Source organism: Gobio gobio (genome assembly GCF_949357685.1).
Source record: "Gobio gobio genome assembly, chromosome: 8".
NCBI classification, from domain to species: Eukaryota; Metazoa; Chordata; class Actinopteri; order Cypriniformes; family Gobionidae; genus Gobio; species Gobio gobio.
In genome coordinates, this window is record NC_137114.1 from 36,729,258 (window position 1) to 36,747,108 (window position 17,851).

Here is a 17,851-nt window from a genome sequence, read left to right on the forward strand (position 1 = left end):
CTGTGTTTTTACTGTAAAGGATGTTTCTCTGTCAGATGGTGCTTGTATTGTTTTCCATTATTACCCCTATGAAAAATATATTTGTAAAAATAGTACTTATTACAGAAATAATATATATTAAAAGAATAGACTTTTGAACTTAATATAATGTTGTCATACACATATACTATATTGCCAAAAGTACTGGGACACCCCTCCAAATCATTGAATTCAGGTGTTCCAATCCCTTCCATGGCCACTGGTGTATAAAATCAAGCACCTAGGCATGCAGACGCTTCTACAAACATTTGTGAAAGAATGGGTCGCTCTCAGGAGCTCAGTGAATTCAAGTGTGGTACTGTGATAGGTTGCCACCTGTGCAATAAGTCCTTTTGTGAAATTTCCTCACTACTAAATATTCCATGGTCAACTGTTAGTGGTATTATAACAAAGTGGAAGCAATTGGGAACAACAGCAACTCAGCCATGAAGTGGTAGGCCATGTAAAATCACAGAGCGGGGTCAGCACATGCTAAGGCACACAGTGCGCAAAAGTCGCCAACTTTCTGCAGAGTCAAAAGCTACAGACCTCCAAACTTTGTGTGGCCTTCAGATTAGCTAAGAACAGTGCGTAGAGAGCTTCATGGAATGGGTTCTAATGGCCGAGCATCCAAGCCTTACATCACCAAGTGCACTGCAAATTATCGTAATTCTGGTAATTCGATGGACGAGCCGGGGTTTGGCAGTTGCCAAGAGAACGGTACTTGTCTGACTGCATTGTGCCACTCTTAATGCTTCAGCATACCAAGACATTTTGGACAATTTCATGCTCCCAACTTTGTGGGAACAGTTTGCGGATGGCCCCTTCCTGTTCCAGCATGACTGCGCACCAGTGCACAAAGCAAGGTAAAAAAAAAAAAAGTTCCCTAAAGACATGGATGAGCGAGTTTTGGTGTGGAGGAACTTGACTGGCATGCACAGAGTCCTGACCTCAACCCGATAGAACACCTTTGGGATGAATAAGAGCGGAGACTGCAAGCCAGCTCTTTTGTCAATATAGCATACTGTAATTGCACGCTATTTGCAATTAAATGAAAATGTATTATAGTTTAAATGGATACAAGCTGAACTTAAAGGTGCAATAGGTGATCTGGGAAATGCTAATTTTAGCCTGCTAGCACTGAAAACATATGATCCTAGTTATCCCACCCAGGGCTTGACATTAACTTTTTTGCCCACCAGCCACTGTGGCTAGTGGTTTTCCAAAGTTATTTATTGGTTAATTTCAACATTTACTAATACATTAATAAAATAAATAGTTGTATTTGTTAACCTTAGTTCGTGCACTGTGGAGATTGAACGTTTAATTTGGCATTATTTAAAAGTGCATTGTATAACACTGTACTTAAAGGGATAGTTCACCCAAAAATGAAAATTCTGTCATCATTTACTCACCCTCAAGTTGTTCCAAACCTGTTTCTTTGTTCTGCTGAACACAAAAGAAGATATTTTGAAGAATGTTTGTAACAAAGCAACCATTGACTACCATAGTAGGGAAAAAATACTATGGTGGTCAATGGTTGCTCTATCTGCTTTGTTACAAACATTCTTCAAAATATCTTCTTTTGTGTTCAGCAGAACAAAGAAACTCATACAGGTTTTAAACAGTGCCTCTTTAAGTGGCCTTTTATTTCAGTAATATTATTTTATCTGCAAGATATACTTTTAAGGTTTGAAGTACACTACAAGTGCACATTCAGTACAATTAAGCACACTTTTTTTTCTTCTTTTTTTACAAGGGTAGACATTTGTTGTTGCACTCTAAAAGGTGGGCGTTTGAATCACATCCCTTTTTTGCTAAATAAAGTTGCATTCATGACAGGTTTTCAAATTCGTGTTGGACACACTGTCTTTGAGTTTTGTCTTCCCACAAGCTGAACATCTCTGTTCTGTTCCAGTGATATATTCTCACTGTAAGAGGATGAGATGTGCTGACTGTCACAGGGCTAAGGGTGAATAGTAGAGTTGGAAGACATTTGAGTTAGAGTTGGATGATGAATTGTGGTGAGAAAAGTCTCAGCTTTAGGATCAGAGGATGTTGACTCTTTCCATTCATAGGGTGGCAGAGATGTGATGGGTGACAGATGCCACTATAATGACTTCCTCACAGCATTTCTTTTCATTAGCATACAGCTTTCCTGTTATCTCACCATCTGATGGCATACGCCATAGATGTGGTTTGTGCAGAATTGAGTGTTATCATCACACGGATGACTTTTTTTTGGGATGGACCTTAATTATATCAAAATTAAGATCATATCAATCTTTCATTTACTCATGTTGAACTGTGGGTAGAGTTGCACCAGCAGTTTTTAAAGTCCCATTGCATACTTAAGTTATAGTCAGTTTTGTAACGAAATATACTTAATTTCGATGTACCATTTGTTATTAAAGCAAAACTTAACTAGCTGGTTGTAAGCTTTCTGTGAAGAAATTCATAAAATATGACATTTACATGCGGCCTTCAGAAAGCAGCCTTCACATTTATATACAGAAGTAGTATTTGATACATCCTCACTAACAAGTTAACCGTTTCAGTTTATCCTGTTATGGTTAAACGTTTTTTTCCAGTTATGGAAATCAAAAAATTAAATTTTCATTCAAATATGGTACATCAATGAAAAACAATTATGCTAATTCAATGTGTATTATTAATACTTATAAATTATTTACACATTTACATTTTCACAAATTTATTTATAATTTTATTATTTATTATTTTAATAGTAGAATTACTGAGTTTAGGGCATTTTATATTATCATTTGTATAAATTATTTACATACGGCTGAATAAAATTATGTTGCATTATTTTCCTGTTTAACACTGTAAAGCTGCTTTGAAACAATCTGCATTGTTAAAAGCACTATATAAATAAGGTTGACTTGACTTACATTTATTTAATGCTGTATTAAAAATAGTATATTGAGATATGTAAATAATATTCAGGAAATGCATTTGGGAAAATGTATAATATTTATGTTATATGCAAATTTATAATTTATTAAATATTTCAATTATGTTATTTATTGAGATTATTTAGTATCTAAATAATATTCAGGGGATGTATTTAGGAAAGTATGTATTATTGATATTTAAAATGAGTACAAATGATAAAAGGAAAGATTATAATATTAAAATGTTTTTTTAACATTTCTTTATTACTTTTATCATTTGAATCATTTATTTAAATGTAATGCTTTATTAAAATAGCATATTGGAATATGTAAATAATATTCAGGAAATGCATTTAGGGAAATATATAATATGTATGCAAATTTATTTTTACTAAGTATTTCAATTATATAATAATGTATTAAACGTGCATATTTAGGATGTAAATAATATACAGGGGATACATTTAGGAATATTTATATTATCGATATTTAAAATGAATAAAAAGGATGAACACATTTGCAAAAAATATTTAAGAATTTATTAAGAATTAGTATATTGAAATATGTAAATAATATTCATGGAATAAATTTAAGAAAATGTATAATATCCTTTTTTTTGTACATTTATTTATTACTTTTATCATTCATATCATTTATTTAAATGTATTTAATGCTTTTTTTAAAATAGTATTTTGGAATATTTCAATATTTTTTTATATTAACATTGTACGTTTCTTTATTACTTGTATTATTTGAATTATTCAATAATTTATTAAGCCAGAAAATATGCAAAAAATATTCAGGAACAATATTTAAATTACGGTGCACTGTTTAGATCAAGTTTGTTCTGAAGAGCCACTACCAACCCTCTTACTCACATAATGTAGGATGTAAATTGAATATGCGCATATTGAAATTGTACATATGAGTGCTATGGCTGAGGGAAAGATTTTAAGTGACCTCAATTTCAGGTCTAGCCTTTTGTCCTAGCATTGTTTTGTTCATTCTACACAGCTACGCTTTGGAAAAAGTAGTTACTGAAAAAGCAACTGTGCTTTGAAAACAACTGAGCCGCTGTCTGACAACTGAAAAGCAAAGTTAAATCAGAAGCGCTGCTACTTTTAGTTAGTTAGGGAGTATTTTCTCTGAAATGGCAATCCTCAGAAAATTGAGATGAGAAGAAAAAAAATCAATATTACTCAAATAAAATAAACAACAACATTAGCGTCCTAATCTCTTTCATAATCTCACTGTAGAGTGCATTACTGCGGTATGATGGATTCATATACTTTAGAAATGGCGCCCAGGCTGCCAGATGAAAATGAAATCCGGCTTTCTGCTAGACTAGCAATGGACATGGATAGGTCAAAGTACTGAACAATTGACTAGAGAACAAGAAAAGATGGAAGCCCTGTGTACTGTGAGATGATTGTTTCTTCTCCTCTCCGTTCACTTGTTTTCCATGTATTTATTCGTTCTCTTCCATTCTCAGATCCTTAAGGAATTCAAGGATGAAGATTGGAACATGGGAAACCTTGCGTTCACGATGACCAACAGACGATACGGCGAGAAATGCATTGCTTACGCCGAGAGCCATGACCAGGTACTGCCACCAGGATACCTTAATTTCTCCAGCATGGACTAAAGGAAATGTAATCAATGTGTCATTGGGAATGGAAATTGATGTCAAAACAGGTTGTAGTCCTCTAGGGACGAGGGTGAAATGAGAAATTAGCACATCCATCCTTTTTGTACACATTCTAACGCCACGACTAGAAGCGATTGTTGTTGTTTTTCTCCTGTCTTCCTTTGTTCTCTTTGTTTTTCCCTCTGTGTTCTGCTTCCAAGGTCTGGGAATAACGATTTGTGCTACTCAATATGAGACACTTGACTGAGTCTGAGTTGAAACGTGCTAAAACTAGTAAAACTTTACTTTGACACTTCATCAATAGGCCGACTGTTTAGCATTGCAATAAAGTTTCCATTGAATGGGCAGATGTGTCTTAAAATATTAACAGATTTTGGGACCTTGGCTCAGTGCTTAACTTATTGAGCTGTGGTGCTTATGTCCCTCTTGTCCCTCTCATCTGATTCATTTCATCCTGTTTCTCAGTCCAATACAGAAAAAATTACAAAAAGCCAAATTTTGAATGGAATGGTTTTTAGCATGACAAGCTTAGTGGTGTTTAAGGCAAACATCATTAATGCTATTGCTCATACTTTGGTTTATGGATCTTTTAAGTGAATTAAAGAGTTCACCCAAAAATGAAAATTCTGCCGTTAATTACTCACCCTCATGTCGTTTCAAACCCGTAAGACTTTCGTTCATCTCTGGAACACAAATGAAGATCTTTTTGATGAAATCTGAGAGATTTCTGTTCCTCAGTTGTGCACGCAACTACCACTTTGACGCTTCAAAAAGTTCATAAAGAGATCTTAAAACGAATCCATATGAATCGAGCGGTTTAGTCCACGTTTTCTGAAGAGACTTGATCGCTTTATATGATGGACAGATTTATTTTAGTCTTTTATTCACAAATTAACATTGATCAGTGACCATAAACAGAAGCTCAACTGAACCTGCTTGATGCGCGAGAACAAACCTCTTGCTGAAGCTCAAACATGCTGTGTAACATGAGAATGAACCTCATTGGTTCTTGCTGAAGCTCAAACGTGCTTCGTAACAGGAGAATGAACCTCATTGGTTCTTGCTGAAGCTCAAACGTGCTGCGTAACACGAGAATGAACCTCATTGGTTCTTTCTGAAGCTCAAACTTGCTGCGTAACACGAGAATGAACCGCATTGGTTCTTGCAGAAGCTCAAAAAACGTGCGGCGTAACACGAGAATGAACCTCATTGGTTCTTGCTGAAGCTCAAACGTGCTGTGTAACACGAGAATGAACCTCATTGGTTCTTTCTGAAGCTCTAACTTGCTGCGTAACACGAGAATGAACCTCATTGGTTCTTGCTGAAGCTCAAACGTGCTGCGTAACACGAGAATGAACCTCATTGGTTCTTGCTGAAGCTCAAACGTGCTGCGTAACACGAGAATGAACCTCATTGGTTCTTTCTAAAGCTCAAACGTGCTGCGTAATACGAGAATGAACCTCATTGGTTCTTGCTGAAGCTCAAACGTGCTGCATAACACGAGAAGGAACCTCATTGGTTCTTGCTGAAGCTCAAACGTGATGCGTAACATGAGAATGAACCTCATTGGTTCTTGCAGAAGCTCAAACGTGCTGCATAACACGAGAATGAGCCTCATTGTTTCGAACATGCTTGAGCTGCTGATTATCATAACTGATGTGTGAGTTGATGAATGTTTACATGTCAATAAAAGCCTAAACTCAATCTGTTCATCATATAAAGCGATCGTTTCATCAAACATATCTTAATTTTGTTTTCCGAAGATGAATGAAAGTCTTAAGGGGTTTGAAACGACACGAGGGTGAGTAATTATTGACAGAATGTTCATATTGGGTGAACTATTTAAGCTATTGTGCAGTTATATAGTCGATGCTAACATGCTGTTTTGAATCATTACAATCAGACCAGTATTCAGTTTTGTTTTTAATGGTCCCATTTGCTGTTTTTTTTAGTACAAAACAAATGGTTGTTGTTGCCTCCCCCCAAAAACAACAAGAGCAACCAATCAAAAGCTATTCATCAATCTGCAAACAATTCACTAATGTGCCGTTCGTGCTCATATTGTTGATCTGCCTGTCAGGCCCTGGTGGGAGACAAAACGCTGGCCTTCTGGCTGATGGACAAGGATATGTACACCAACATGAGTGCTTTGATTCCAATGAACTCCGTTATTGATCGGGGGATCCAGCTCCACAAGATGATCCGACTGCTTACCCACAGCCTGGGAGGGGAGGGCTACCTGAACTTCATTGGTGAGTCCTCGCAGAATGTTTGAAAAACCAGTCCACATTTATTTTTCATCTGCAAGATGTTGGTGCATTATCTTTGCAATAATGTAACAAATTTTTTTTTAAGAAAACTACCAAAAATGTCCTTTGATGATATTAGTCTATCATATAATATCATATAATAACCCCCCCCCCCAATACAATTAGATATGTTTAATAAACTATTGTCTAACATAAAGCTAACTCATGAAATATAGCTGTTTTTGAAAACAACAAATATCCCTCGTATGATTTTGGTTATTTTGGCCTGTCCCACCTCCGAGATTGTATACAACAATTAAAATAATATAGCATTATTTCACATAATCTATAATAATATACGTTTATCAATAACTACAAACTATTATTTGGTCGCAAACCTTGCTAGTCCCTAATTTTGGCAAAATATGCAAACCTGTTAATGCCATTTTTGCAGCTTTTTTGTTGTTGCTTTTGTTTGTTGGTTTAATTTTGTTCTATTTTTTCACAGATGCCTTCCATTCTGTTTACATAGTACATTTGTATGTGTTTTCAGTGATGTCAACCATTAGCAGAATAGCTTTTCTAGGCATTGTTTTAGCAAGCTCACATTCAGATCTGGCTCCGTTTCCGTGTTTAATTCCAACTTTTAATTCCACTCCAATCAACATCGTCATCCATTTAATAGCTCTGTTTTGGCTTGACGCATCATCAGTTGTTTGTAATGTTTTTGAAGTAGTTAATTATTGCTGGAAGTGGTTGGTCAATAGTCAGCCCAAACAGTGTACTAGCCCCACCTGCTGACCAGGTGCTGGCGATGTACTACCCATATTACATGTATGAATCTCCAATGAACCGGTTCAGTTTAAAAGAGACAGACTTTTTCCCCAGCCAAGGCTATATTCATATCACACACACACAACCCAAACCCCACAGATTACCTTGTGTTTGTGAGCATATGGGCAGATTCGTCCATGATACACACTGGAGGTCTGTTATTGTTTACTGCTGTTCTTGTTCTGCCAATACCACTAAGAGTAATGACAGCTACAGATGTGAACTGCCTGATGCAGACACTTTCTCTCCACTTGTAGTATATCTGTAAAAAGCTTTTGTCTACTGAGTGGAAATACTCGCCTAATGGTGTTGTGCCCCAGCTGTATATATATATATATATATATATTTTTCAGTCGGTTAAGCCTCTAACAGCCAAAGGGCTCGAAGAACGTGAAATGTAAAGAGACATCAGGTATGTTTGCTTGCAAGAAAACATACTTGGTTGAGCTCGAAGGGATTGTGAAGTGCAGACATCATACTGAGAGCTTTTTCTCTTTTATTTCAAAAACTAAAATATATTATATATTTAATTTAATTTCTGAATGTATTATTTATTTATTTAAAAAAAAAATGTTTTAAAGTCTATGATGTGAAACCGGGAAATGTTATAGTCAATGCCCTCTACAGACAAAATTTGCTGGCTCTCAGGATCATTAAAATGTATCTAGACTTGAATTATTCCTCCCAATTAAACTTTAAGTACAGCTGGAATTAAGTACTATGCATTATCCAAGTTTAGACCTGAAATAAATTACATAAAAATGTCCCACCAAAAAATTAAAAGCTTCAAATTAATCAAGTGGGAATTTTAGTTTTTTTTCCGCATTTATTGCTTATTTAATAAAACTGTAAATAATAAATAAATAAATCCTTTAAAGTTAACTTTTCATGGTAACCAATAAGCCAAAGCGAGAAGACAATAAATGGTAAATACAGGATGGTGTGTCATGTCAATGGATCAATGGCTGTGAAGTCATTTAGCCAGTGCAAAGCAAGAACAAATTGTTTGAGCAAGTAAATCAATTTGAGCTACCCTCAACTCTGCGAAGCCCATCTATTTACTATCTAGTGGCAGAAGATGCTTGCAAAGTAAAAGACCACAAAGAGATGACGCCCATGTTTGCGATGCAGAAAGAAGATGAGTGCTGTGAGGCAGAGACTAGACATTATAACACACTCGCGAGGCGGCAATGAAGCGGCTCAGTGGTTTCATCATTAAATCAGCAGGTGGAGAGTGAGATGATTGTACGCTTGACTTTCAGAGATGGAGAATAACTTCTGGATCACCTTCAGAAGCCCAGAGCGGTATCTGACTGTAGGCAAATTGTGCTTTTGATTAGTCAAAACTGCTGAAGAAATTAGTGAAATTAACATTGAGATAAAACGGCATGCTAAAATTGACTATAAACACCTTGAGTGAAAAGACAAAAACTCATATACATTTAAAGGGTTAGTTCATCCAAAAAAAAACAAATGAAGATCTTTTTAATGAAATCTGAGAGCTTTCTGTCCCTCCATTGACAGCTACGCAACTACCACTTTCAAGCCCCAAAAAGGTAGTAAATGCATCACAAAATGAATCTATGTGACTCCAGTGGTTTAACCTCAGTTTTATAAAGTGACGCGGGTGCTTTGTTTGCGCAAAAAGTAATTTACTACTTTATTTACACATTATTAATCTCCAACGCATTTGCGCGGGTAATCACAGAACTTTCATTTGATGACTGAATGACAATAATTTCATGACAGAATTTTCTTTTTTGGGGGAATTAACCCTTTAAACTATAATGCAGTTTTAATTATTTGCAATTATGATTATAATACATCCACCGATCAGGCAAAACCTTATATTGTGTTGGTCCCCCTTTTGCTGGCAAAACACCCCTGACCCGTTGAGGCATGGACTCCACTAGACCCCTGAAGGTGTGCTGTGGTATCTGGCACCAAGATGTTAGCAGCAGATCCTTTAAGTCCTGTAAGTTGCGAGGTGGGGCCTCCATGAATCGGACTTGTTTGTTCAGCACGTCCCACAGATGCTCGATTGGATTAAGATCTGGGGAATTTGGAGGCCAAGTCGACACCTCAAACTCGTTGTGCTCCTCAAACCATTTTGGCTTTGTGGCAGGGTGCATTAAAAAAAACGAAATAACGACTTATATAGTGATGACCGATTTAAAAAAAATGCATCATGAAGCTTCGAAGCGTTATGAATCAGCGAGTCGAATCATGATTCGGATCACGTGTCAAACCGCCAAACTACTGAAATCACGTGACTTTGGCGATTCAAACCGCTGAATCGTAATAAGGGTAAATTGGTCACGTTTTGCTAATTTTGATGGACTAAATCCAGTCATTTCAATAGAAATCCACAAGATCTGGAAATTTGTGTGAGATTTTCCTCTGAAGATTCTGCAACATGTTCAATTCAATTTGGTCTTGCGTATTCATTGCGTTGACCAACAGAAAGCTGCTTGTTTTGAACACGGCTTCTGTGAGAGCTGGGCTTTGTACATCACTGCACTATTGAAAATAGACAATTCATGCAAAATATCAATAAAAGTTCTCCAATTTGTGTAACCCAGTAAAATGGTAATATATAGATCTAAGTTTTTGTCAGATAATGAATACATCTCCCCTGTTTCTCCAAGACAGACCTGGAACAGAGGATAATACATAAAAGAGACAGACAAAGAGTGTTCAAACCTGGAGTGCTGAGAGAGAGAGATAGGGGAATGAGCGTAATTGGCTGGGAGCTTACGGTGGTCATGAAGTCCAAAGTCATTTCCTAAACAAATGACTGATGGCCTGTTTTGATATTTGTCATGATAAAGGCCCCAGTAACTGTATTTCCATTATAGATTTATTTAACGTTAAGAGGAGACTTGCTTTTGGCTCTAAATGTGTGTTGTGTTTGTGTAAGATGGAAGGGGAGGATAAAATACTAAACTAATTGGTCTCTGAAAGCGGGGTTATATGTGATTCAGCTATAGGTCATCAGGATTAATCCTGAATCACATTTTAAAAGGATCATCTCATCTAGCTCAGTGTTTGCGTATGCTAATGGCTGCGTGGTTTTCCAGACAACCTTGTTTCAAGGGCAGCTCTCGAATAGTGCTTTAAATTGAAAGACCAGCAGGCCTGAAGGACTGTCGTCTGTTTTGAATTTGAAAGGAATTTGTCTCCTTTTCTCAATAAGTTGTCAGGTTCACCAAAATAGTTTTTTGTACTTAAATCTCACCTCAACTAAACCTGAATATAAAATCCTCAGTAATTAGTCATGCACCGAACATGGAAGTTTTTGTCAGAAAATGCATTTTCATTTTCAGAGGGCCCAAAATCATTGCCATCCAATTTGTATAGGAGTTTCTTCTTTCAGCCAAACACAATCGGAGTTATATTAAAAAATATCCTGGCTTTTCCCAGCTTTATAATGGGAGTGAATGGTGCCCTAGATTTTGAAGCACAAATAACTGCATCTATCCATTATAAAAGTAATTCATACGGCTCCAGGCTTTCTAAAGTGAGAGTTTTTGTAAAAAAATATCCAACTGATCATCTGTTCATACTAGTTATAGCACAAAATAAACATGAATGAACACCAGAAGGTATGTTGTTTCTACCACATCAAGACACAATGTTTTAAATTCAATCCCGTTAATCTACTAACTCTCCTGTCTGGTTTGTTTGTTGGGAAAATTCTGCGTTATTATGGATCCAATCACTTGTCAATCAAAACTCCTGGTGAAGGGTGAATTGAGTGCATATGTTTTGAATTCTTAGAGTATATTTGCTTGTTGGTGTTTCCATCCAATGTTTTTTTAATGTGATTATCCCAAAATTCACATAAAAATATACATAGCTTATGTCTATTTTATGCACTAAAAGTGGATAAGCTACACCAGGTAAACGTCAGCTGTGTGAATGCGAGGGTTTACGATATTGATTTCTCTATTTTAAGAAATCTTTATTTTGATGTACCACAATGTTTTAGTCTATGCTGTTTAACTACACATTATTTGAAGTGCATCTACTATTCAACAAATCACAATAAGCTTTCTGCTTGTTACTTCTGATATTAATCAAAGTCTTTCAGAGTTTATCACAAAATTCAAACAATAAATGTGGTCTGGGCGTTCTTTAATGTGTCGTGACAGATCGCTTTGGCACCTCAATTCAAGTGGCCTCTTCTTCAATCTCTTCCTCTTTACTACTAGTTATAGCATGAAATAAACATGAATGAATATCAGAAGGTATTCTGAAAGAAACAGTACAACTTACTGAAATGTGTCATGTCCCATGTAATCGGTCAATCCGTGTTTCAACCGGAAAAGACATCAGTAATTAATCTAGTAAACAATGTCCTGTAATGTTATATTTACCTCAGGAAAGCCATTCAATGACCATAAACTCAATAGTTAGCTAGAAAATTTAACTCTAGATTGGAACATTTTGATAAATATAAGCACTATATTACATATTTATTCTATTTGGCCTAACTTGTCTTCATTAATTAAAGGTGAACTATGTAGGATTTTTGCAGTAAAATATCCAGAAACCACTAGGCCAGTGTTATATATTTTGTTCAGTTGAGTACTTAGAATATCCCAAATGTTTCCAACTATTTGTAAATCGTGAGAAATTGCTATTTTAACCAAGGAACCGGGACGTGTGAGCTATGCGTGTGAGGGAGTCGCCTGTCGATTGCGTCATATCTGCGTTCCCCTCAGTTTTCCGGTTTTATTCAGTGAAACACTTTACTCTCACTGCAGTGTGAACAAGTGTCATAGCAGCCGCAGAGCGAACGTCATAACTTCCTTTTCAACACACTCAGATATATCTAATACGATAAACAGAGCTGCGTTACATCATACTCATGACTGGAAAAGAGGAAGTGGCGCCGGCAACCGTGTCATAATAAAAGTCCCGCCGGCGACTATGCCATAATAACAGTCCCGCTCTTCAATCGCTCCTGCGGCCTTGCTCAGCTCCACAACACTCGGTCCTGCTCTGCTTCAGACTACAGTAATGTTAATAATCGCATCCATGAACATGATTTCTGCCCGAGTCCTGCCCGAGTCCCTTCTGCGCTCAAACGTGGCGTCATCAAACTACGCCTTTGTTTTGAACAGGCGACCTCTAGTAGCTTTAATGTATTAATTACAAAACTTTTGTTACAGAATGATATCATTAAAAGTTGTTTATAAAACTGCCTTATGTGCAATTTAAATGTTTGCATACAAATTTAAATGTTGCTTAGTACAAACATTTGATTAATTAATTGATTACTACAAAAACATTGTTGTTACGTTTTTTTTGGCTAAAAGAAAACTATGATTTTGGTTTCTGTGTTTTGGCAAAAAACTAAACAAACAAACAAACAAAAAATGTTGCTGCGTCACTAACTTTTTTTGTTAAAATCCTACCACAACTAAACTTGAATATGAAGATCTTTGTATAGTTTAACCCTTTCGCACGTAAAATCACACCAGTGTGATCAGTTCTGTCTGGTCCCTGGAGTGTACAATCACACCAGTGTGATTAGAATGGTCAGTGTATCACGTGAACAACTGCTAAATTAAAATGTGGCGCTGAGCCACAGTCGGACGCAACAGCGCTTGCCATATACAACAACTATTCAGTGTTTTCAACCGCACAATGTTTATTTTAGGTTTCAGACATTTAAATACACATAATTACCAGCAAAACAATGCATTTAGAGTTTGTAAAATACACACTGATGTCTATGGAAGAGGCAATAATAATACCTTTCATTATAATTAGACTAGTTTTATAGAGCTCCGGAGGTCACGTGACCCATTCTGTTTTTTGGCAGGCCAGAACAGCTGGCGCCAGCATGAGTTTCAAGGCAACGGAGTTCACTGCTCACTTTAATTCAAAAGACATAGACTTTTACATAACAAAACTTAATAGATTAAACATAACAGATCCCTATTATGTCCCCGGGGTGCTTTTCACGTGTGTCGATAAAGGAACGGATAGCTTTACTGTAAGGACTCCTGTTGCACCAGCAACTAGCCATGTTTTGACGTAAACGGGCACTAAGTTACAACTTGTGCACTCCTAAATATTTTTGCGTTGCACCATTAAACTTAGTTGAAGCCTAAATCTACGTATAAACTAAATATTTACGGAAGCCTCCGATCAGGAGTAACATTAACTGATAGAATAGCAGGCAGACTGAACTGCATCAATAAGCTCTTGTTTTACATTACAGACTTCGGGTGCGTCTTAATCAGCTCCCTAGATCAGTAGTCAGGGCACTGATCAGGGAGTCAGCCCATTGACTTATGTCCTGATCAGTGCCCTGACTTACTACCGAACCAGGCAACTGATTGAGACGCACCCGTCAATTCTTTACACGGAGGCTATATGATAATGCTGACATACAGGCCTACATGCACTTACATTTTAAGAGAGAAAACATGTGAATGGATTAACGTTATATGTACACGAACCCGTCCAAAACAGCGCGCCGCTGGGTGCATCTGTTCCGTGTTGTGCATGTCCGTTATTGTCATAATCAATAAATGTAATTTTCTTATTTTTGTTTCAGTATTTATTTATTTATTGATCCTTAATTTAGTTTCAAATAGCCTTTCTTGATGTTATTTATATATAAAAGCACTTCTGTTATTCACAATTAAGTATCATATTTAATGTGAACTTATTTTTATCATAAGGTATGTGAGGCAAAAGTAGTTAAGAATGAAAAATAAACTGAAATTCATGGCATTTCAACAACTTACTGTGATACAATGATTTCCCATTTGCTTTCCCCCGCCTGTTCTGGCATCCTGGCGCACATCAACTGTCCATCATGTTGAAATAGTAAGGTTTAAACTGTCCGGTTTTAAATTATTGTATAGATAGCAATGCAAAAGCCGCTCTAGCGCCCCCCCTGGTTGCCTGCCAAAATGGCGGAGTTTAGGCTGCGTGATGTCAACCTCCGGAGCTCTATAGAGCTAGTTTATAGAGTTCTAGAACTAGTTTTGTTCATATCTGATACATGTTGTGTAAGAAACTTTAAAGTTTACTCTATTCTTCTCCCAGTTACCACTTACCTTCATGTATTTATATGGATGGATGAATTCACGTGTTGTAAATCCCATAGATCCGATTCTCTGACCTGCGGCACAAACTAAAATGGTGGCGCCCACTGCGTATATAACTTGACTAATGTGATCGTTATAAATGTGTTTAAACAACAAAACACATCCACTTGCCCATTTTTGACAATCGGAATATCATATATTTCATGCTATAGTAAAAAAAAAAGAAGCTATTTTTAATAAAAAAGGAAACATTTTATAAAAGCAGATCATCAGTCGCACAGCACTATTGTGACTGTGGTGTGTCATGTGACAAGCAATGATGCGTCACCATGGAAACGGTCACCTTGAAAAACTCACACTCACACTCAGCCAGAATATTTTAAATTTACGTTTGAAAGGGTTAATATGGTGTATAGTACATTATAGTATAGATTAATTAGGACTAGGAAATGTTGCAAGCTGGATTTGAACTCGTGAGGCTATATAGTTTTAGTATAGTTATGTAAGTATAGTTATGTAAGCACAATTGATCGTCTGTTTCTATTAAAATCAGCTCTGAATTGAGCATCTGTATAACTTTGACCATGGGGTGTTTTTTTCCCCCCAGCTTTATATCCAACTTTTAATCAAACACTGACTTTGAAGCACTTCACCATGACGAAACAAACACTAAGCTTTGACTACACCTCCTGCTTCATTTCTAACAGTATTACACACTATTTTTCCTGGCATTGAATTTCTCTGTGTGTGTCAATTGGGAATCTCAGCTGCCAGCATGAGGCCTGAGCCACAATACAGCACTCCGGCTCTGTCGGGTTTGCGACTTCAAGGTATCAGGCGCTTTGAAGGGCCGCTATTCACGTCTGACCACCTTTAAATGAGCTAATGTCGGTTTCAAATTCCACCGTCGTGTCTATGGCTCAAGATTTGTTTTTCTCACTGCAAATCTGCTAAATACTTTTTGTCAAGCATGTTTTATCTCCGGAAAGTCTGAACCAGGTAGCTAAAAGAAAATGTGCAAGTCATGAGTCTTGGATGAGTGATAACTGCATTAATCTTATAAAGAAATGCCCAAGTCATATTTCTAGAGAAGCCTGTTTTTCAACTCAATTGTATGGTACATGCTAAAATATTGTCGCAATTACAAGATATAAAGTTGAAATTGTGAGAAATAACAAGTGACATTGTGAGCCACAATTACAAGAAATAACCACAATTTAATCAACAACAAAAAAAAACATTTTGTTCGGCAATGAAAATGTTATTAGCGATTATTATTTTAATGACATTTGAGCCCATTTGACCCCAAAATTCCCATTATTGTAATGCAAAAAATAATTTTGTTATTAATGCAATTCAGTAAACAAAATCATGCTGTACACTCTTAAACATTTTTCAATATATATATACTGTATATACACTCACCTAAAGGATTATTAGGAACACCTATTCAATTTCTCATTAATGAAATTATATAATCAACCAATCACATGGCAGTTGCTTCAATGCATTTAGGGGTGTGGTCCTGGTCAAGACAATCTCCTGAACTCCAAACTGAATGTCAGAATGGGAACGAAAGGTGATTTAAGCAATTTTGAGCGTGGCATGGTTGTTGGTCCCAGACGGGCCGGTCTGAGTATTTCACAATCTGCTCAGTTACTGGGATTTTCACGCACAACCATTTCTAGGGTTTACAAAGAATGGTGTGAAAAGGGAAAAACATCCAGTATGCGGCAGTCCTGTGGGTGAAAATGCCTTGTTGATGCTAGAGGTCTGAGGAGAATGGGCCGACTGATTCAAGCTGATAGAAGAGCAACTTTGACTGAAATAACCACTCGTTACAACCGAGGTATGCAGCAAAGCATTTGTGAAGCCACAACTCGCACAACCTTGAGGCGGATGGGCTACAACAGCAGAAGACCCCACCGGGTACCACTCATCTCCACTACAAATAGGAAAAAGAGGCTACAATTTGCACGAGCTCACCAAAATTGGACAGTTGAAGACTGGAAAAATGTTGCCTGGTCTGATGAGTCTCGATTTCTGTTGAGACATTCAGATGGTAGAGGCAGAATTTGGCGTAAACAGAATGAGAACATGGATCCATCATGCCTTGTTACCACTGTTCAGGCTGGTGGGGGTGGTGTAATGGTGTGGGGGATGTTTTCTTGGCACACTTTAGGCCCCTTAGTGCCAATTGGGCATTGTTTAAATGCCACGGCCTACCTGAGCATTGTTTCTCACCATGTCCATCCCTTAATGACCGCCATGTACCCATCCTCTGATGGCTACTTCCAGCAGGATAATGCACCATGTCACAAAGCTCGAATCATTTCAAATTGGTTTCTTGAACATGACAATGAGTTCACTGTACTAAAATGGCCCCCACAGTCACCAGATCTCAACCCAATAGAGCATCTTTGGGATGTGGTGGAACGGGAGCTTCGTGCCCTGAATGTGCATCCCACAAATCTCCATCAACTGCAAGATGCTATCCTATCAATATGGGCCAACATTTCTAAAGAATGTTTTCAGCACCTTGTTGAATCAATGCCACGTAGAATTAAGGCAGTTCTGAAGGCGAAAGGGGGTCAAACACAGTATTAGTATGGTGTTCCTAATAATCCTTTAGGTGAGTGTATATGATGTTTGAATCTTACATTTTAAAAATATGATATTTGTGTTATTTTATTTTATTACAGGAATGTTGTTTGGCATTATAGCAGGCTACTGAGAGTTGGGCAAAGGGGTTTAATTGTGCTTAATTTTCACATGTGACAACATTATTGGCACTTAAAATGAGGAATTATTTTGAATGGTCGTTGAAATATGATATGGACATGTTCTTGACAGATTTTGTGAGATTTATCTCTCGTTAAGTGAAGGAACATCTGGCTACAATAATGAAAGATGTGAAATACACCTCTCTTACACGTCTGCTGTATGTTTCCTGTTGTGAAATGTATGCGTTTAAAAAACTCCAGATTAGATTTTCATGCATGACAAAACTAATCCAAAACCTCAAATAAAATCATGCAGCAAACAGACTTTCCACTTTGTGAAGTTTGTGGAAGTTTGCAGTCTGCCGTCATCATGTGTTTATTTCTTTAGAGA

General features: G+C 36.9%; 1 protein-coding gene across 1 annotated transcript in view; it reads left to right on the forward strand.

Moving 5' to 3' along the window:
• gbe1b (glucan (1,4-alpha-), branching enzyme 1b) overlaps positions 1-17,851 on the forward strand; it is a 203,341-nt gene that overhangs the window by 116,219 nt on the left and 69,271 nt on the right. The window contains exons 11-12 of the mRNA XM_079823996.1: positions 4,426-4,536; positions 6,662-6,833. Of these exons, the coding sequence (XP_079680122.1) occupies positions 4,426-4,536; positions 6,662-6,833 (283 nt within the window). The remainder of the gene's footprint in view (positions 1-4,425; positions 4,537-6,661; positions 6,834-17,851) is intronic.